Source organism: Bacillus rossius, chromosome 5, assembly GCF_032445375.1.
Source record: "Bacillus rossius redtenbacheri isolate Brsri chromosome 5, Brsri_v3, whole genome shotgun sequence".
NCBI lineage: Eukaryota > Metazoa > Arthropoda > Insecta > Phasmatodea > Bacillidae > Bacillus > Bacillus rossius.
This window is the reverse complement of record NC_086333.1, coordinates 25,697,930-25,721,610: the sequence shown is the minus strand read 5'-3', so window position 1 is coordinate 25,721,610 and position 23,681 is coordinate 25,697,930. Positions and strand designations below refer to the sequence as shown.

The window sequence follows — 23,681 nt, the reverse complement described above, 5'->3', positions numbered from 1 at the left end:
ACTTAGGCTAGGAAAAAAAAAACAGGACACAGTCGGTGGTCGTCTCTCGGGGCGTGCGCATCTCTCTCGCGGGCTGTTGGCTGGGAGTTCCCTGCGCCCTATTGGGTAACCGAAGGCTGGCAGTGCGTGTGGGTTTTGTGTGCGTGCTGAGGGCGGCCTAGCAGCGCCAACTGCTACCGACCGCGTCCCGCGGGTGGCGGATACGGGAGCCCAGCTCGAGAGTTGCAATCTCGCTGGGGTGGCTGTGAATAACCAATAGCAGTCCGCGGACCAATGGCCGGCCTGTGGAGTCGTTATCACGGCTGTCGGGGAGAAAGGTAGCCTGAATGTAGCTCGGCGCGCGGCAGAAAGCAGCTTCGTCGGCGAAGGCACCGCAGGGGAGCTCGATGTGCCCTGGATGCGAAGTGTAGACGAACTGCGGGCTGGAACTTGCGGAGCTGTGGACTGCCGCGCGCGCAACCGAACTGAACAGCATCAGAATTCTGAAGGAAGAGATGGCGGCGCCTTCAAGTTGGGGCCCTGTTGGAGCCAGTGGTAGCCTGGGCGGCGCGACCTTCAACCGACCCGGGAATTTGGGGGGCAAGAGGGTCCGACTCGCAAGATACTTCATTCGCCTGAACGACTTACCCCCACCCTGGCTTGAAAGGTCGTTGGCTGTTGACTGGAAGAAGGAAGATGAAGATGGCGCAATGTCAGGCTGCCTTTCGCTCCGAGAGCCAGCAGTTCGAGCCGGTTTACTGGCTCGTCTGCCCACTTCTGTCTTAACTGTGGCTGCCTGGGCAGCTGTGGCTGGGCTGACGTGAAGTCGCCCGCCCCTGGGGGCGCATGCGCCCCTGGCTTATAATAACCCAGGAGCTCCCAACTTTAAATGCGGGCCGCAATGCCCAAGCACCCAACTCCAGCATGGTTGATTTTTCAGCCCCTCCAACTCTTCTTACCTGGACCCTTCTTCCTCTTGTCCAGTAGTTACCTGCTTGCTTAATGCATGTTATTTGATCCCCGCATGAACCGGCCCAGGGTTTTCCCTGTGTCTATGCAGGTTTTACCTGGGTCACATTAGCTAGCTTTTAAGCTAGGGGACCAATGGGGCGTCAGTCATGGCGCCAATCGCAGCCATGGCTGGCCAGTAAACCCCAATAAGCACACGATGCACGCGCCCTTGTCCTGCATGGTTAAAAACCCGCATGGTAGAGTGTATAGGCTTCGGCCTGAGACACACTTAGGTCCTCCCCTAACCTGGACCCTCCCCTACACACTTAGAATTAACTTAGGCTAGGAAAAAAAAAAAAAAAACAGGACACATCCGTAGTGGGACATCCGTCGTGGGACATCCGTAGTGGGACAATTTTTCGTGCGTGCAGCCAGCGTTCATTGATTTATTAGACGTTGTCACGTCAAAAACTCACTTATGTCCTTGGTTAAAACTCAGTGACGTCAAATATAAAATCTGACTATAGATCCTTCCTCCATAGAAGCCCCTAACCGACTGACCTCCCACCACTAATGCCAAGGTATATATATCACCAGCTAGTATGACATCAAGTCCGCCATCTTGTTTTCGTATGCTGAAGGCAGCCATCTTGTTCTTGTCTGCTAGAGTGTGCTATAACAACATTAGTTTAAATTTGGTCCACTAGAGTGTAGTATTAATTTATTATTATAGAGGTGCCCCCATCTTGAAATTGGGGTACCATCTTGGAAATGTGTAATTATTAAGGTATAAATTCGGGAAAAATACCAAAATTCAATAAAAAAAATTTCCAATTAATACATTGATTGATACGATTAGTTATTGTCCTTGCTTCGATCCCTGGGTAAAGCAAAAATTTTAATTTTATCTAAAAAATTATCATTTCAATAAATATTGTGGAAAGTCCTAAAAGCAGCTTAGTTTCCTTTGCTAATCAGTCTCCAGTGAGCAGCTATGACTGCCATGTTGAAAATTCATAATAATTAACCTAGAAATTCGTGAAAAATTCCCAATTAATAAATAAATCCCTCATTAATATATAATCACTAGCTGTACCCTGCCACTCTTCGCGGTGGCACATTGTGGTTGCATGGATGAGAAATAAGGGACAAAACAAAGTATACATTTCATAGTAGTTTAATTTTGCAATACTTGTGGGTACACAATATTTTGTTTTGTTTTTCCATTGCCTAGGTATATATAAAAGCTATATGGTTTGCCGAAACGGGAACACGCATCATACAGTTGTCCATGTGAGAAGCAATCAGCATCTAAATCCAAACCACACAATTCTAAAGATTGATCTTGAGCTTAATTGATTGTGATTGCGAACGCTAATCGAATTGGGAATTGCAATCTTAAATCCAAATGAAATGGTGTATCAATCGGGATCATGGGAATTCGAGGGGGAAATCTTCACCTTTGAAAGGCAATGCTAAAACAGTTGCTTCATATACATTGTTCATCAATTTTTAACTGCGAGTCGCATGCCGTTGCAGAGTTTTGGCTGATTAATACTCCGCAAAATGTGGTGGCATCCCTGTCAGATCAAGTGAGTTCAAAAATTCCGTTTGATAATTAACTACCTCATCTGCTTCCACAACAGTGTGCATCGACTTATATGTAATTTCCTTACTTTGAATGCTTGATTGAATAACATTATTAATTTGATAGACATATTTATTCTTCGCGGCCAGGATAGCTCGTTCACTGAGCCAATCATGATTCCCATAATTAATTTGAATATTAGGAAATACTTTTTCGATCAGTTATTCTTTCGATGTTACTAAATTACAAAAATTTTCAAGAAATGATATTCGTCTTGATGTCTCATTGACTGGCAGCTGTCCGTTCCCAAAGTCCAGTAACTGTCGTGAGAATACCTCGGCTGTTTGATCATTCTGCAGCTGGACACGCATTTTCGTAGTCAACTGCAATGTACGTAAGTGTCGCAACAATGTTGAATATTTCAGACAAGCATTTATTTCGTCCGCTGGTGTCGATCGAGAAATTACAGACAATGTTTGCCTAAAATCTCCTGCGGGAAATATCAATGCATTCCTGAATGGTTGAACGTTTCCATGTAAATCTCGCAACGATCGATCAAGAGCTTCAAGGGATTTTTTATGTGCCATCGTGCATTCATCCCAAACAATGAGCTTACATTTCTGTAATACTTTTCCCATACCGGAAGCTTTGGAAATATTGAGCGTGGGATAGTCAATGATCTGCATGTTTAATGGTAACTTCAGGGCTGAATGAGCAGTCCTTCCACCTAGTAACAATGTTGCAGCTATTCCAGACGAAGCGAGAGCTAAGGATATGTCATTGATTGATCGAATCGTTGCCAACTGTAAGGAATGTTTTCCAAGTTCCTCCTGGCGCATCCAAGAAGAAGGTCCCCCCAACTCCACCACTTACCTTAGAGTCTTCCCTACCTAGACCCCTCCCTTACACTCTTAGTTTTAACTTAGGTTAGGAAAAAAACGCATAAGTACGGGTGTCTGCGAGCCTCTGCCTCTTTTCGTTGTCAGTTTTTGTGGAACGTGTTTCAAATCAATTTGAGATCGTAGACTAGTTGCCCTATGGCGACGGGAACCTCAGGCTTTGCACAGCCAAGTGATTGTCATTCTCATACGTCGTCGTTTGTCTGTTGTGTGCTAGGTGGCTGCACAAGAGTAAAGTAATTACTACTTCAGTTTCATTTTCAATTTGATACTTTTGTCAGATCGCCACTTTTAAAATTTAACGTTAATTTTTGAGAACATGTGTTGTCACGTAATTCTTATGCACTGAAGTCAGCGAACGATCACGGGACCATATGTGGGCGTGTCCAGGACGCCTAGAATTACGGTATGTTTAATTAAATATTAATTTTCATTCAGTTTTAACACCACTGTAAATGCTTATTATTTGTCTTGTTTCTTGCAGGTTTCTCGTGCCTGACAGGGGCACACTGTTGTACCCATTCGACACGTCTGTAATTTAAGTTTAACTTCCTTTGCGACACTATTGTGTGTCAATTGATTAATTTTATGTTTAAAGTATTTTGTTTCTATGGAGATAGACTGGCTCGTATATGCATTTATGGGTAAGCCTATTTAATTAGCAAAAATCTTGGTTTGTGAGGGCTCACGAGCATTTTTTTAATGCCTCTCCAGTACGATAATGACTTCAGGATGCTGTTGGCGCTGCAGCGCACACACACACACACATATATATATATATCGCCAGCTAGTTGTACGTCACATACGCCATCTTATTTTCGTCTGCTGGAGGCCACCATCAGGTTTTCGTCTGCTGGAGGCCACCATCTTGCTTTCGACTGCTAGAGTGCACCAATGCCATTTTTGTTTAAACTTTAGCCAATAGAGTGCAAAATCATTTATTACTGTGACGCCAGCCATCTTGAAATTCGGGCACCATCTTGACAATTCGTAATTATTAGCTATAAATTTGGAAAAAATATCCAAAATTAATTCAAACATCTGCAATTAATATATTGTTAGATTCCATCTATTTCTGTCCTTGGTTCAATACTTGATCAATGCAAAAAAATATTTCTGTATAATATATTTATTTCTATAAATATGGTGGAAATTCCTAATAAAAGCTGATATTCCTCTACTACTAGCCTTCAGTAAGGCGATGATTATATATTGACCGCCATATTAAAATTCTCTAATTATTAAGCTAGATATATGGAAAAAACCACTAAAAATTCACTGATTAATTTACTGATTGAATATCTATATTTATGCTATTGCTTTGAACCATGATCAATGCAATAAATATAATTTAATTGAAAAAATATCAGAATAGTGCCAGGTTTAAGAAATATAACACCACAAGTCTTTTACAAGCAAAAAATTTGTTATACAAATGTACTACATGTACATAAAAAAAGAAAATTTTTAAAGTCTTTAGCGTTTCTCGATTTACGCATTGACTATTCACGAATTAGCTTGACAATTTTTTCGTTTGAGAATCTTCTCCACCAAGTAGGCCTACATATCGGGATACATCGTAGGCTGAATATCTTCTGCATAGAAACCACCAAAAATAGGCTTCTGGTCCAAATCTTTGAGGTGGTAGGTACTAGACTTCGATTCACGAACATGTGTCACATAAAGATCGAGACTCCAATTCGCAGTGAAACCTTTCTCGAAGACACATTTCTGCTCGGAGATTCACGCAATGTCATCGATATTAGCTTTTCTCTTTCGTGAACCTTACTTCTTTGTGTTGGAAAACACTGTTCGAAGCAAGTGATCATCGACTGTTGGCTTTATTTTCGTGGTATAATACACCATGGAATTGTATTCGCTTACTAGTTTTGGCAAGAAATGAAGCCACCTGTATTTTCCATTAGCCGTGAACTATCACCACATCTTGATGCACAAAGTTCTGTTAAACCTTTCAATAACAGAGCCTTTAACATTACTAAGTATAGAGTAATGTTTAATGCCAAACTTCTTCATCAAAACCTTGAAGGTGGCATTGCAGAATTCTTAGTCGAGATCCATTAGCAAGTGCGATGGTACACGTCCATCACGCAAAATGTCTCTCATAACCTTGGTTATGTCGATTGCAGTCTTCGATTTCACATGTCTGACTCAAGTAAACTTGTTTTATACATCGATGACCGTCAACATGTACTTGAAACCTTTATTCCATCGGGAATATGGTATCATTACAACAAGGTCAGCTTCAAATGAATCATCAAGTCAGCGAACTACGACTATGTCCCGAATGTATTTTCGGCTTGCAGGAGCATGAAGTTCACACGTGATTCAAGTTAGTCTCATAGTATGAAGCCAGCTTCCCTCAGTTCTTTAAAAATGAAGACTATTTCATTGAGGTGCAAATAGTTTCATGCACTAAGCGAAGCATACAGGAGTCTTAACATGTCGAACAATTCGTTTGGGTTGTCCCAATATAGTCAAAGTTCTGACCACTTTTTAGCTTTTTTAAATATTGACAATGTACTGCTATATCACTGAAGAGATTAGCGACAATATAGTTTTTTCATGATATTAGTCTTTATGCCACTTTCCTGATCGCTATCGCGTTTTTTACACTTTCTTTTTTTTTTTTAAAGTAACAGCTTAAATTATCAATTTTCAGGCTGACTACAGCTTTTCTTCCCTGCGCAAGCTTAATACAATGTATGGCGTGCAGCCACACAAGTTGGAACGAGTGTGTGCCTGTAAAAACTCGCAACTAATACGGAAATGGTTTTCTGGGTGCGATTATATTTGTCTGAGCCTGCATATATCAAAATGTGTGCAACCGTTCATGCCTTCAGCTGTCGTCCGACCTGTAAGAAGTTGTTTTGTTTCATACGGTCAATTTGTACGTTAGCATAAGACCTAGCTTCAGCAGTGTTGAATAAAGCTACTGGGGTGCCGGATATTTGCGCACATGTACGGAAACCTTTGATGGAAGCGTTCAGCACTGACGGTTTTCGCACTTTCCTGTGACCTACGAACCGAATCAGCAGCTGCTAGATTGCTGTGAACCTGGAAACTATGCCGTCTATCACATGAGACCGCACACAATCCTTCCAACCAGAATCGAAGAGGTAGTCGCCTCGTCTGCACGTACAACACCAAACATGGGCATGTTGCAACCTGTTGCATTCTGCAATGCATCTACGCAGACGTTCAAACGACGAGCGTCTCGTCGTAGTACAGTAAGTGATCCTGTTTCAACAAGCACCGAATCAAAGCCAAGTGGAATCTGTGGTGCCTCACCGAAGCAGTCATCGCCGAAGAAGATGACCAGTCGGATACCTGTATTCCTTAGCCTGAGACCTGCGAACCAGTTGCAACCGGAATCGACGAGACAGCAGCGACAGCCAACGCAGCAGTCCGTGCAGCGTTAAAGACTTTGCTTACGAAAATGCTTAATGTCTTAACATAAATATGTATTTGGGTATTTTATTAATACATTTGTGAATTTTGAATTTGGTGTGTTTTTAACTATAGAATTTTAAGGTACCTGCATTTGAACCCCGTAAAAATTCAATTTTTAAAATAAGTAATTGTTTTGACTCAAGTATACCAGCAAACATGGGTATAAGCCAGTTATAGATGACAGGACCCTTAGTCCACCTCTGACCGCGGTGCAGTGCGGATCGGCTCTCTTTAGTACATTTCGTAAGATTTTGTTGCTGTTACAATGTCAGCTTTGATGGTCGGTGTACCATCGACGGTGCATACCACGATGGCAGTGACGTAGATGAAGTCGAAGATCCAGATACCGGCTGCAGATAGACGGGTGCTGTTCCATTGACTGAAGTTTCACCAGTAACATTGGAAACTTCAACGAACGACGAACATTCATCGCACCAGTGCAAATTCTGTATTCCATTATTCACCACAACTTAAAATTCTCGTTGTCATGAACGAAATGGATGTTTGAATAATGCTCAAAGAAAACCTTTTTAGTGCATAAAATGTAATAAACTAATTTTACGTCTCAATAACCTAAATATACATTATGAAATCTGCTCTGGAAAAGTTAAGTGCAAGCATAATGAAAACGGTTGTTGTTTTTGACTCATGTATTGTACCATCCACTGGGTGTATATAAATGTGGTAAATACGATGAGACCCTCAGTCCACCTCTGGCTGCGGTGCACTGCGGATAGGATAGTTAGATTTGTCTATCATCGTCCAGTCTCTAGCTATCCTTGAGAACTCGATGGCATCATTACCACTATTAACGTCGACCTAGATGGAAAGCATACTATCAATACCATATAGCAGGGTGTCAATGGCGTCAACAGTTACTACAACTCGCCCATCACTGCGGGAGATTTCGACACGTGCGGTATCTTCCGCAGAGCAGACCTTGAAGACTTCTGAGGTTTACATTTCATCTGTGTTACAATGGTTGTCAACCGTGTGAGTGACATCGATAAAGGACTGATGGTGTAAAGCATCGATAAAGCAATTGACGGTGTTCAATCACCCCTATGTTTGTACTGTGAAAACATCGAAATTTAAAAAAAATCGTGATTATGTAATACACAATTGTAATAATAACAAAAACTCTAAAAGAATGAAATATAAATTCAACAGGTGTAGTAGCCAGTTTATACACAATGGAAAATTGAAAAGGCACATGTGGTTTTGCAAAGAACTGGTTGAAAATTCATCAGAATAAAACTTTATATTATTTTGCAAAACATTAGCAAATATTCTAAGTGCAAAATGTCATGAAATATACCCCTGTCCTTTAAATTAAATCGATAATTCTTCTCTGTGTAAACAATGCAGTGTATCAAACAGTCGACCTGATAAACTGAAAAGACTTGTCAAGACATGTAAAGGACTCACTGTAATTAGTAAGTAGTCGATGCTGAAATAGAGAAATGCTAAAGACCTAAGTATATTGCTTGCTTTTTTTGTACTTGTAGTAGTGTAAAATTTATGTAATACATTTTTTGTTTGTAAAAGAACTACAGATGTTTAATTTATTGAACCTGACAATTTTAATGTATTTTTAAATTAAATTATTTTTTTTTGCATTGGCCAAGATTCAAAGCAAAGACAGAAATCCAGCGATTGAATCAGTAAATTGTTGATTTTTGGATTTTTTACCCCCAAATTTCTAACTTAATAATGAAAGAAACTCAAAATTGTGTTCAATATATGTCATCATCGGTTTACTTGAGGCTGGTAGTAGAGAAATGAAAGCTTCTTTAGGACTTTACATGTTATTTATAGAATTTAAAATTTTTATTAAACTAATTTTTTTTGTATCAATAAGTATCGAATCGAGAACGGGAATCGATAAAGTCAATCAGTATATTAATTACAGATTTTCAAAATGAATTTGGTAACTATTTTGAATTTATAGCTAAATAATTACGAATTTCAAAGATGGTGCCCAAATTTCAAGATGGTAGGTGCCACAGTAATAAATTATTACTGTACTCTAGCTGATAAAGTTTAAACTAACATGGTGGCAGTGGACTCTAGCAGCAAAAACAAAATGGTGGCCTTCAGCAGACGAAAACTATATGGTGGCCTCCAGTAAACAAATATAAGATGGTCGACATGGCATGATACTAAATGGTGATATATATATATATATATATATATATATGCCTTTAGTGGTGGGAGGTCAGACTGCCGGTGGCTTCTGTGGAGAAAGGATCCATCATAATTTTTATTTTTTCCCTCATTGGATTTGAACTGAGGACTCCGAGCTCCACGATGTAAGTGAATTTTTAATTTTAATTTAATTAAAATTTTATAATTTTTTTTATATTTTTTAAAATTTTTCTCAATTTTACTGATAATAATTACGGAATTTCAAGATTGCGGCGGTAACTTCAATTGTAACAGTGACATCATAATTTATAATGGTGGAAAATTCTAGATACAAAATGGCGGAAATAAAATGGATGTGAAATTCAAAATTGCGGAATCCAAAATGAAGGATGGAAAATGGCGTATACGAAATGACGGATACAAAATGGACGCTAGGGTCAAGGTCATCCATGATGACCCCCGTGAGGCCACAATCCAAGATGGCGGCCGACAATCACAATCCGAACTCCGGCTCCAGTTACCGGACCTACTATTATATACTGCTTAGTAGGTTTAGCATACACACGTTGTGACAACTTGTGCAATGAAAATAATTTTCAAAAATGAGGTTTGAATATTTGGAATATTTAGAACATGTAAGTAACAAATTTAAGTGGTTAATTGATTTTACATAACACAAACACCTATACACACATATATATTAAATTGTTCTACATGCAGATTTTTACTTTAATCCACTGTAGTTGAAATATTAAAATAAGATGATTTATTTTTAAAAGTGGGCTTACTTTTAATCATCTTGTATTTCTTGCGAAAATATCCTTTAAGTTCACGGGTATTAAAAGAAAATTATCGCTACCTATGCAAATAATTAAATTAAATTAATTGTCAATAACATTGCTACTTGCACAGCCCAATCGTGGGGCCAGAGTTGGCAACTCACCCAGAGACCCGAAAGTGACGAGGAGGATGATGCCTGCCCTGGAAATGGCGAAGGCGACTCTGCTCAGAGACGTGAATAGCCCAGCCTGCAGGGGAGTGTAGCTGGCGTCTGGCTTGTAGAACCAGTACGAGGCGAAGAACGACCCGAAGAAGGCCCCTTCGACCAGCACGAGGGCCAGCAGACTCATCGCCTGGGCAAATTTCAGGAGCATGTGAGGTGAGCCCTGGACATGGCGAAGACACTTTGCTCAGAGACATGACTTGTGCCTGGCTTGTAGATCGAGTACGAGACGAAGAATGACCTCAAGCAGATCTCTTTAACCAGCACGAGGGCCAGCAGATTCAGCGCCTGGGCAACATGTCAAAGAGCATGTGATGGGCCCTGGACATGGCAAGATTCACTCTGCTCAAAGACGTGAACAGTCCCGCCTGCAGGGAGGTGTAGCTTATGTCTGGCTTATCGAACCAGCACACTCAGCACCTGGACAACATTTCAGAAGCATGTGGCATGCCCAGGTGCTCGAATCTCTTGTGCACTCTGCGAGTATGCGCTTGGGGCAACAGTGTTGTCGAGTGTTGCGGGGCGTGTCGTGGTGTTCTCAAATACCAAAGACAAGCCACCTGCGCTCTCTACAACGATCGTCATTTCACAAGCTCTCCAGATATGATGGTAGTGCCTGCGGATGGTTCGATTTGAACAGTTTATTAATTTGGCCAATGATTGTAGCCTCGTGTACAGGAGCTTGGAAATTGACGATATTTTGTCGAGAGCGACAAAGTGTGGTCAAACTACCTCCCGTGGTTTGTCGTTAGTATTAAAAGTACTTAAATGAGGCCAACAGGAGGGAGAACCCATCATCGCTACCATCGAATCGAATTGGTGGACCCACGTGTTGCGGTATAAACCATTATACATTCCAATTAGTGAACATTGTGGGACACACCAATAGGTTTAGTGTGCCAAATGAAAATTTATAGCAGCAAAATGTTTCTCGAATATATATTGTAAACTTAAATATTCATAGCAAGGAGTTATCACGTCTTAAAGATACGTTAGAAATGAACACAATCTCATTAAGACTAGCATTGTAATTCTATATTACAGCGGCAGAGCGTGCGCAACCAAATACAATGCAGTTGTTTTGGTTAGTACCATGTCACTGGGAAAAAAGTATTACATTTTTTATATTAAATAATATTGCAGTGTGCGAATTGTACTTCTAGCCGAAAAGATTTATTAATATTTTTGTGTATTCAATTGTTGTAATAACATTTAATATATAGCTCAGTTTGTTGGTTTAGTTAATTCATATGACGTAGCCTTTATTGTTACTTATAGTAAATATAATTATTTAAAGCACAATAATAATAAACATAATTATTATAACTATAATTGAACATAGATCCGTTTCATTGCAAATAAGTTTCCCTATATTATTCATGGGCAAACGAATTATTTATAGGAACTACACCCCTGTTGAAAGGAACAGCGAGCTGGTTTTATTTCAATACAAATATAATAATGACGGCCGTTACTGTTATATATTGCTTGTTACTTTAAATTAGTTGGTAAAATAAAGTTTTAAAATGTTTAAAACTAGTTTAAGAAGTAATAAATTAAAATTAAAATAATAAACTCGGTAGCAGTACGAGCTCTTAAACGTTAAATGAGCAGAATTATTGCTATCGATTATCTCGGTGACATTCCAATTGAATGTAATTTTATATAACATTTAGTTACATCCCAATTCCCTTATATACTAAATTTTCAAAATAGCCTAGCAGGAAAATTCATTTCTTTAAGTTAGAAAATGCATAACATATTATTAGTATATAAACTTCGCTGCAATTTTTACATGAGTAGTATAGGAATGTATGTCCTGGCACAGGCGCCAGGCGCTAGTGCCTTTGCCGGGTCAATGACCGATTGCTCTGACGTCACTGCGGCCATATTGGTCTCAAAAAAATCCTCAAAATGACTCGAAATTTCCCGTTTTCGAGGGAAAAATCACCGTTTAGAGGGAAATTTCCCGTTTTTAGTCCTTAAAAATACCAGCAGCTAGAAATGTCCATATTAAGGCTTAAGCTTCCATGTCTACAGCCTCCGATAAGCCTCTGACGTTATCATGGAATATGTCATCATGGAATATGACATCACCGTTGGAATTTCCATTATGGCGGCCATCTTGAAAATCATTATTTTTATCCAATTTTAATGAAAAAATTAAAATTTATAAAATAATTCAATGACATTTTTTAATACATAATGATTTAAAAAACATACACCTACGACATAGAGCTCGGAGTCCTCGGTTCGAACCTGGTGAGGGCAAAAAATAAAAATGGCGACCGATCCTTTCCTCATGGTGGCTGCTGGCATACTGACTCCCACCACTTTGTTCATAATATATATATATATATCGTCAGCTAGTATAACTTCATGTCCGCCATCTTGAAAATCTGTAATTTTAATGCTAAAAATTCAGGAAAAATGTTAAAATTTATGAAAAATTAATTAAATAAATTTTAATAAAAATCTTTAAAACAGACAGTTGCAAATATCGTTAAGACCTCCATATTGTATTCTATAAATGATGCATGTTTCGTTATGCCCGTCATCTTGGTTGAGTATGATGTCATCATTTCACTTTTCGTTATGCCTACCATATTATATTCAAGAGCTTTGCACTTTTCGTTACGGCCGCCATATTGAAAAATGGTAATTAATATGCTAGAAATTCGGAAAAAAATTCAAAAATTATAAATAAATATTTATAAAAATTTAATACAATACAATTCAAAAATGCACTTAGGCTTGAAGTCTTCGGTTCGATCCTTGGACGATGGAAAAAAATTTAATTTTATGTAAAAAAATAATTTCAATAAATCATGATTACAATTCTTAAACATTCTTAAAATCTTCTACTATCAGCCTCCAGTAAACCATTATGACCACCATCTTGGAAATTTGTGTTTATTGACCTAGAAAATCGGGAAAAAAAAATTCCAAAATCCACCGAAAAATTGGTTGTCTGTAAAGTCGGTTTACGGACGATAGTTTAACGTGACGTCATAACAAAACATTGATGAAATGATTGCATACTTTTATGAATAAGATTGAATCATTTTTATTTTAATAATAAAAGAATAAATACTTTATAATATACTAGTAATCAGATTTTTAAAATGCAAGAATAATTAATCTTTATTGCCGAAATTGTTGTTGTAATAAGCAATGAAAACCACATTAACTTTTCACTTCACTTTATAAACAGTCGACGAAACAGTTCACGTGTAGATGACATGTAATTAATTTCAAAAATTGGCGTTTACCTATAAAGTTTAAATATAATTATGAACAAGTTTCCATATAAATAAACTGTAATCAAATATCTATCATCAATTATATGAATCACTATAATTTTTTATTCAATTGTAACATTACATATTATTACTGCACTAGCCAACAGATGCTACTTTTTCAATAATAAAAGATTAAATACTTGAAATTAATCTAGTAATCAGATTTTTAAAATGCAAGAATAATTAACCTTTATTGCCGAAATTGTTGTTGTAATAAGAAATGAAAAACACATTAACTTTTCGTTTAAATATAATTATGAATACGTTTTCATATAAATAAACTGTAATCAATTATCTAACATAACCTACTCGTCGACAGATGCTAATTTTTTTAATAATAAAAGAATAAATACTTGAAATTATACTAGTAATCAGATTTTTAAAATGCAAGAATAATTAACCTTTATTGCCGAAATTGTTGTAATCAGCAATCAAAACCACAGATTAAAATTCGTCGAGAATATTATAATTTTTATGTCTTTTAGTGCTCAAAATGATATGCAATTGTGGCCCCGGGCACAAAATTTTATTTATAAGTCATTAATAATAATGCCCATCGCGATAAACAAAGGAAAATACCTGAATGTATTAACGAGTGCCTGATTCCCGCGGCAGCTGATAGAGAGCACGATTCGTGCGGTTCGCGTTCGTCACCGTAGTGTGATACTACATCAGATCACAGAACACTGAAATTTTAATTTAAAAATAATTTATTTATGTTTTTCAGTATTTGTTTACATTTTTGTTTGTCACACATTTATATATCTTTCATGTTAATTAACTTCTATATTTGTTTTGGATAATTGCTTTGAGCTTCGCAACCTTTCTCTATGTTATTAATGTTAAATTTAATATCTTTTAAATGCCTAATTCAAGGCCGGTGATTGGCCGATAGATCGGCGGATATTTAAAAGACATTGTTGGTTATAGACGCTTTTAATTTTGTAAGGGAAGAGAAAAAAAAAACTTCGATGTGCCATCTTGTGGCTTGTGTGTGTTGTCGCGTCGGGCCTTGCCGACGTGACATTTTAAATATTATATAGCATCGCTACGTCTCTCAAATTGGCGAGAAAAATACGCCCCGAGCTTCGGCAAAGCTCAAGAGTAATGGTTTTATTAGGGCTTTATCTAAAACCATATATCATCAAATCTTCAGGTATTACTATATGCTATGTTGAATCCTGAGCAGTCGCGTCACCGAATCATATAACTATTTGAGGTAGTGATCATCTGCTGTCTGATTATCCTAATTGTTTTAAATCTATCTCCTTTGAATAATATTAAAGCCTCTAGTTTTCTTGGAATTATGGCACAATTAATATGTTGTACGACTTAACTCAGAAGTCTTGAAGGATATTGAATTTCATGCGAACCGACGAATACTGAACTAGCTAAATTTATTTTTATCTCCTAACAAATGAACTTTTGTATGTGTTGTGCCCAACGTAATTTTATTAGCTACTTAATATGTTGTTTTCTTTTTATTCGCAAGTGTAAGCGACCGTCTTTGTCATTTTATTTTTTTAATGATAAACAATAAAAGTATTATAATTAGTATAAAATTTATTTTTCTGTCTAATAAATAATTAAGTTGTGTACCTTCGGGTACTGGCGCCCATTAAAGATTCAGAAGCGCATGACAGGGAGAATTTATTAATCTGTAACTGTGAAAGGGCTCATTTACTGTGACAGTAAATTGTGTACTCAGCAGGGGGCATTACAGATTAAGAGTGACACACGCAACGTGGGGCTCGATTGTTTTGTTTTACAAAATTATCGTATAATTGCTAGACATGAACACTAAAGGGAGGAGTAAAAACAAAGGCAACACTAGTTCTAGGGACAGCAGCATGTCCGAAGACGACACTATCTCCAGTCCTGTAGCACATAATCTAGAGGATGTTGAAAATAGCCAGCCCACGAAACAGTTAGAAAATACAGATTTAGTTCCTACAACCAGTGGCAACATGGATGTAGCTACTATGTTTCAGTGCCTTGTGTCTAGACTAGATACAATGAGTGCTGACACCGCAAAGCTGAGGGCAGACACAGCAAAGCTAAGCGCGGATCTAAAGTCTAACACTGAAAAATTGAGCGCAGATTTCAATTCCAGGTTAGATTCTAACACTGCATAATTGAGCCTGATTTCAATTCCAGGTTAGATTCTAACACTGCACAATTGAGCGCAGATTTCAATTCCAGGTTTGATTCTAACTGCGGAAATACTCATAGTATACTCAGCTTAGAGAATAACCTCAAATTAGAGCTGCAGGAGGTTACTGACAGTGTAGCAACTGTGTCCAGCCGGGTAGCTATACTCGAAACACACACCGAACAAAAGCTGACCCAAATACAAAAAAATTGTCTAGGCACTACTCAGAAAATACAAGAGGAGGTAAGCAGTATTTCTGGACGTTTATAACAAGTTGCACAACAGGCTGCACGAAACCACTGTGGTCTGGATGAGATAATCGATGTAGTGGAGCATCGGATTACAAATATTACTCGCAAACAGGATGATCTAGGAAACCAATTGGAGGAGCGAGTAGGGCAGTTAGAAAACAGAATGCTCACCCTTAGGATAGACAACCTACCAGATAAACAGAATACAACCGCCGTTGCGCCTATGGCTAATGCGCCAGAGTCTGTTTCCCCAATTGCTACACCACATTCAGCTCCTGTACTTGACCAAGTGGCTGTTATGCACCACCCGGCCAGACAGTGGTCAGAGGCCATGCCACGGTTTGCTGGAGGGGAAAATGAGAACCTGATGAGGTTTTTAAAAAAAATTGGGGAATATTCAGCTATGTTCAAGCTGAACAAAGAAAAATTAAAATGTTTGAACACCGCCCTCCGCGAACACGCATACTATTGGTGGGAGGCTATACAATCATCTACCCACACTTATGCTGACTTCCAAGCTCAGTTTAGACAGCAGTTTTGGAGTGTACGCATACAGGGGAACCTGACAGCCAGATTGCATGGTGAAAAATTTGATCAAAAGAAAAACAAGTCCCTTGAAGCTTATCTTTCAAGAATGTTTGAGCATACTAGGTACTTAGACCTACCTATGAACTATGAGGAATTTATTTACATGTTTCTAGGACAATTACCTCATAGGTACCAGCTACATTTAACAGGGAGGAATTTTTCAAACATAACTGAGTTCAGAGAACAGTTATTAGCTTTCGACAGGTTAGAGCGGCAGGCGCGTGTTAGCAGCTCGGAGCACGAGAAAGCACCGGCACAATAGGCACCTCCACTTTATCAACAGTGGCAACGTGACCAGCCAAAAGTACACGTCAACACCGCTAATCGGAAATTTCACCATACCGGAAAATGGAACAATCGGCAGCACAGGCCGCACAAAACTAACGGCTGGAGTGAAAAGCGGAGTCGTCCCTGCAGCGAGGAGGACGAGCCGAGCCATTACCTGCACCGGAACAAGAAACAATAGCGTGGTGAGGGACATGAACAGCGGCCTCCCAGGTATGAGTACCCAGAAGGGCGACCAAGATCACCACGTCAGGGGTACCAATACCGATTGCCGAGATCACCGGAGCAGCAGCAACAGCTGGTGTTCCTTCCCAGTGGAGCTGAAGCCGTCCAGTCAGCGAACAGCACGACGAGTTTCCCCACTCTCAACTTCCTCCCGTCCGCGTCAAGGAATCAACAAGGATACTTTGCACGGCAAACGCCAATTCCTCCCAACAGCAATCAACTACGACAGCTGCAGCAACAACAGCTATCAAACTCAGCATATAGCGCCGCATTGGCTAGCCAAGCCAATGAGACGGCGTTTAACTAATCAGGATTATTGGTGATACGCCCCGATCCTTGATGTAGGAACCAGACATGGGGGTAAATTACTTATGAAAATTAAAAAAATAAATAAATAAATCTTGAAAAATTGGAAATCACTCCAAGAAAACCAACAGTCAATCCTGTGGAGTGGCAGATGCGTTCACTAGGAAATCTGCTTAGGGCCTACTGTCATGATGCACAGCAAAGCTGGCGTGATTACTTGCCATTTATTGAGTGTGTATTAAATCACACTATACACCCCTCTACCGGCGTTACACCCCATTACCTACCTACTTGCGACCACAACAACGTATCTGACAAACTTCCTGTAAGAGAGGAAATAGAAGAGTTAATAAGGGCAAAATTACATTTAGGAGCCAGGAATAGGGAAAAGCGCAAAGCCGGTCACAAGCTTCACCATTTCAAGGTCGGTGACCTTGTTCTTCTAAGGACTGCGCCAACAAGTAATAAGTGGGAAAACGTAACAAAAAAGCTTTTCCTACTCTACAGTGGACCATATGAGATTTTTCGAATACATCGGGAGAACTGTTACACCCTAAAAGAAGAGTCAACAGGTGTCACAGTGGGAAACTATAACATTAATCATTTAATGGCCTACCATGCACCAGTTGTGCAAGATATATAACACCAGAGTATACTCTGAATCAGCTTTATGTGTACTGTAATGTAATTGTGCCTAGAATTACTATTAACAGGGGCGGATCCAGGGCCGGGCGACCCGGGCAATCGCCCAGGGCCCCGCGCCTAGTGGGGCCCCGCGTCTGCCCTCACCCTGGCACCTGTCATGTAAGGTGTTCGAAATTAAGTTGTACACCCCTAATGTCTATTAGAACCTCTTTTATATGTATTACCCGCAACATGCAGGGGACGAGTGTCAGATAATCGGGTTGGCAATATGTGGATCACATTACCTGACACTTGCCAGCTGGCGATGCTGATTAGCGTTTGCTTCAGGTTACAGTTATCACAGATACGGCGACAAGGCTTTGCTCTGAGTGTCGTTTTCCTCTAATATATCTCTGGGGAAGGGCGGTGAAAAGTACACACAGTTGTGCTTTTTTTGTTTTATGTTGATATTACTTCTGCCAGTTATCAAAGGAATTGAAAGTATAGGTCGCTATGTAAACCCTGAACTTCCTCTCAACCTTCTAAATTTACGTGACTTTAGTCAGCGGCTGATAATTAGCCTTCCCTTCCCTTTTACGATATTCAAAAGTGGAGGGGGTGTGAACGTACGCGTTACAGACCGATGTTGTTACTGCAGTGTCGCCAGATCAGTGGAAATATTAAGTCATGTATCGTGCAGTACACATTTTGAATCTCTATTCGTTCGTCCTGTTATTTTGTTGTAACTACTTTCAATGATATTTATTAATAGGGATATTTATTTCTATTAGACAGTTTCATAATCAAGGCTGAAATTTTTATTTGTTAGTTTCAGTCAGATTAATTTACAATGACCTCTCGTGATCGTGACTTTGGTAGGAAATATGATTCTGGCAGTTCCAAACGGAAAAAAATTGAAAAACGCAAAGAACTTGAAAAAAAATTAAGCGATTCTTTAACAAAATATTTAAAGACTAATAAATTTACTGCAGATAAGGAACAGTTGAACTGTAATATTTTGCCTTGAAATGTTGTTGTTGGTTTTTTTTTTCCCTTAAAATCATTTATTTTCATAAGTGAGGGAAAAAAATTTACCTATGTGATTTTTGTACCAAATTAATTTTACGACTAATTTAAATAATAGCCTAAACAGCTATATAAGTTAAACCTCATTTACATGTGGCATATATTTGAGTATTTGTACAAAAACAATCCAAATTTATTTTCGTATTTTTATTTTTCTTCTTTGTATAATTTTATTTTATGTGAAAAAATATCGTATGTGTGTAAATGAAAAAAAGGAAATATTGTTTTTTGTTTTTGCTTTTGATTTTTTATATTTTTATTATGATTTCAATTTTAAAAATATTGGCAGCTTTTATAGACTTATAAAATGACCAGATTTAACCAGAATTAAATTGTATGCATTAATAAAACTAACCCAATTACAATTTCCACGAAAGAAAATTTCTTACCATCGTCGAAATTTAGGTTCAATGTAGGCTCAAAAGTTTAATTTTCTAACTTTCCGGGAGAGTGACCACAAATCCCCCTTTCCTCAGTGGTATTCCATACTCCAGTCTGATAAGACCCCCCCCCCTCCCTCCGAGATACAAGGGCCCCGCTGAAATAAATTGTCCAGGGCCCCGCACAGTCTAGGTCCGCCACTGACTATTAATATTTGTGTGTAACGGTGAATTTATACCAGAAGGTTAAGGTGTATAGTCAGCGGAGTTTATATATTATATTGTTTGTACTCAGTTGATTTCGGCTAGGTGAAGCGCAGACTTCCTAGCATTTATTTGGTTCAGTACGAGAGCAAATGCTCTTGTCCTTAGGCAGAGACCTAAAGGATCTACTGTGAACCTTGTGTACTGTAGGTACGTTTTATTGACAGCACCTAATAGTTCGGATCACACACACAAGTTTAGTAATTATACTGTACACTATCAGAACAGGCTGTATGTTGATGCTACTGTATACCTAGGCAATGAAATGTTGTACACAGACATCCTGACACACTGAGTGTAAACAAACACTGTAGCAACTTATAATTAGGGCTTACCTTGTTAGGATCCAGGCTACAGCCTTTTAACCTACCTATTTCCTAGGCATCCTCATGTATAACACTTTCTTCATCTCTCAGTAGTAAACTATTCTGACTAGGATTGTAATCCCACAGGATTACTATTTAAGTGGATATTTCACCTCATCCACAATTTCCTAACTATCACACAAGAAGAAATTTCTAGCTATCTGTCTAGCTAAAGACATCATTTTATTTTTATCTTCGAAATAAAAGAAATATAAACATTAATCGACTATTTATTTTCACCATCACTGACTTACATCACACTTATATATCACTCATTATAGCACTTTATTTCACAGTTTGCTGTAATAAGATTCTTCAGATTCTTCAGTGCTGAAATTAGTTTGGTGTAATATTTTAAGGCAATGTTAAAGACCTTGTGATGTAGTGATTGTTAAGGTTTATCAAAACCTAAGGAATGTGACTAAAAAGAAAATTTATTTATTTACTGTTATAGTAAGGACAGATAAATTAATCACTGCTAAGGGCAGTAAAAACAGTTAAAACAAAGAGCTGTATTTTAATCATTTACATAAATGTGTTGTAAATATTACTGTATTTATTGTGAAAAACAATGTTATTATTTTGTTATGTGTATAGGAATGTGTTAACCATATCAAACAGTAATAAATTAAAAATATTGTTGTGGGCAGAACCAAGAATGTTATTTTTGCCAGGTTCAATAATATAATGTTTATCCTATCAAACAGTAATATATTAAAAATATTATTGTGGGCAGAACCCAGAATATATTATTTCTGCCAGGTTCAATAATATAAGGTTTGCTATAATGTTTGTAAACAAACTTATAAATTTGCAAACATATGATATCAAAACAATTATAAACTACTATTGTTATTGTTTATGAGTTAATGAGTTATGTATAATATTTTAAGGAGTTATTATTTTAAAGTAACATTGTTTATTTTTAAAAGGAGGTTGCTTACACTTTATTTAAGGTTAGTTAGGGTAGCAAGAAAGGAAGAGGTTGTTTCCGTTCCAGTGTTTGCAGCGATTATCAATAGACTGTACGAGGTATTTCACTTGGACGCTTATAGTTAAAAAGCGGTGAATTTAGAGGCTAATGTGTAAAGAAGTGTCGAGTGTGTACACGAGTGCGCGGACGAACTACGGACCGTGATGACGTCTTATTCGTCCTCATCTACTGCATGTCAGTAGAGCAGCAGTGACAGCGTCCACCACGTCTGTCAGGGCGTGGGCATGACGTCCCACCGCAGGCCTGGGGTGGAGCGGCCGCGAGGCAGCTTCAGGGCATGAGTTGTCCGGAATGATTGCTGCCAATCCAGCTGTCCAAGGCTACTGATGTCCATGACGAGACATCCAGGGGCACTAACGGCACGGGTGACGTTACGTCCAGTACCGTCCAGTGGCGTCCAGCGGAGACGTGTATCTGCACACGAGCGGTATTGTTGCATGACCGCCACACTACACATGTTCACAGCTTAGAATTTTCCTACAGAACCAACACATACCTTGCATCCTGCGGCGGAGCTAATCCTCTTCTTCGCTCCCGAGACCTTCAACGAGGTAACTCATACCTCCCATATCAACAGCAGGTGTCTGTTTCCCCGACGTCACGAGCTAGCAGCTGCCTGTTCCGAATACTTTTTTTTTTTTTTTTTTTTGGTCTCAGGCGGGGGCGCCAAACAACCAAGGTTGGAACCTTAATGGGAGAGAAACAGGGGAGTAGCGAAAACAGACCGAAGGAAAAAACAAGATAACCAGGGGTCACAAAATCATAAAATTACGTGATTATGGGAAAGAAAAGCAGAGATCGCCCGAAAAATTTCAGGTGACGAAACTAATAGAGCTTCCGGGAATTTGAGCGGGAACGGAACGCGTAGGACACCCAAATCATGAAAAAAGAAAGAACGGTCCAGAAGAAGGGGACACTCCAGCAATATATGATTTAAATCGGCCGTAGGGGCACCGCACGAACAGGTTGCTAAGGGCAGTATACGAAGCTTAAAGAGGTGGGAGGGAATAGCAGCATGGTGGGTGCGTAGGCGGAAGGAGGTGACATAAACGTTCCTGCCAAACCGACCGAACCTACGCAAGATGTCATCATCTAAATTAGGGTGCAAAGAAGTATAGAGTGAGTCATGGGAAAGTACATAAGAGTGCCAGACATCTTCCCACTCACGATAAATAAGGCGGCCCAACATAGGGAGAAGCGTGACAGGGGAAGTCTGAGTAACCGCCGTACCCTCTTCAGACGCCAATTTCGCCAACTTGTCAGCCATTTCATTCCCAGGTATACCCACATGACCCGGGATCCATATGAAGGAAACTGGTGAGCCAAGCAGTGCTTGTTGATAGCATAGGGAGCGAATTTTCCAAAGTAACGGCTCGGCCGACGGAGCGGTCGAGGAGAGGGATTGAAAAACACTATAAGAGTCGGTGAGAATCACCGATGGCCCTAAACCTGAGGAAACGATGCTTAACAGGGCTTGATAAATAGCAAACGCTTCGGCGAAAAAAATTGTAGTAAAGGAGGGGAGTCGAAAAAGCTTAGAAATCCGCGATGAGGGAATAAAAATAGCCGCACCAACGGCCTCCTCAGTTTTGGATGCATCGGAGTAAATACGAACATGATCAGAGAACCCACGCAGAGCCCGAGAGAGGTCCTGCCGAGTTGTAAGAGGGAGCTGAGTTTTCCGTCCCACGGCAACACACCGTGGTATGTAATACTGTACCTCATGTGAAAACTCATATCGAGAAAAGGAAGTGGAATGGGTGGAAGCAATGCTATGAAAAGCATCGACAAGGATGGGCGGAATAGGTAGATCGAGTTTATCCACTGCCCGAGGAACAGTTGAGATACGAGAGAGGCGTGTAGTCAACCAATACTTACCCCAAATCCAGCGGAATCGGAGTTTAAGGGGCATGACATGGCAATCCACATGTAGATACGGAATCGGGGTCGATGGATACGCACCTGAAATGACTCGTAGGCAGGTGTTTTGAAGGACCTCCAATCTATGGATCAAGCGGGAAGGGGTGAACAAAAGGACAAAACATCCATATTCAAGAACGGAGCGAATAGTAGAAAAATAAAATTGCCGCAATACCACAGGGTCCGCACCCCACGACCGACGAGCAAGGGCTTCTAAGAGCTGAATCCGCTTCCGACATTTATTACGAAGGTGAGCTACATGAGCCTCTCCTGTACAGCGAGCATCAAACATAACACCTAAGTATTTGTGAGAGGTAGCCAAAGGAAGGGCAACGCCATTAAATAGAGGGAGGGGTACACCTACAGGACAACGCTTCCTGGAAAAGTACATGACTCGACACTTTGTGACAGAAAGCTCAAGGCCGTGGAGATCTAACCAATGTCGTAAATGAAGGAGAGCGGAGGTCAGAGTATCGGCAGCATCAACATAAGTTTTACAGGGGTACCACAACACAATGTCATCGGCATAGGAGAGGGAACGAACCAGCGGGCCCAAATGAAAAATTACATCCTGCGTATAGAGGAGAAACAAAATTGGACTCAAAGCACTGCCCTGTGGAAGGCCTAAACAACTAACCCTTGAGAGCGTGTCGCCAGCTACAACCCGAGGAATATAAATCCTTTCGGTAGTAAGAGCTTGTATCAGACGAATGATCTGGACCGGAAAGCCAGCAGAATCCATTTTGCGGTACAGGACAGGAAGAGAAACTCGGTCAAACGCCGTTTGAAGGTCGAGAAAAACAGCGGAGACGATACCTCTCGCTTGCATGCCTTCGCGGATGTAGGAAAAGAAGACACTAAGCGCGTCCGATGTCCCAAGACCTTGGCGAAACGCAAATT

At 39.5% G+C, this 23,681-nt stretch overlaps 1 protein-coding gene across 1 annotated transcript in view; it reads right to left on the bottom strand.

The window, feature by feature from the left end:
- LOC134532346 (nose resistant to fluoxetine protein 6-like) overlaps window positions 1-23,681 on the bottom strand; it is a 71,063-nt gene that overhangs the window by 5,328 nt on the left and 42,054 nt on the right. Inside the window, exon 6 of the mRNA XM_063368772.1 lies at window positions 9,980-10,169. Coding sequence (XP_063224842.1) covers window positions 9,980-10,169 — 190 coding nt within the window. The remainder of the gene's footprint in view (window positions 1-9,979; window positions 10,170-23,681) is intronic.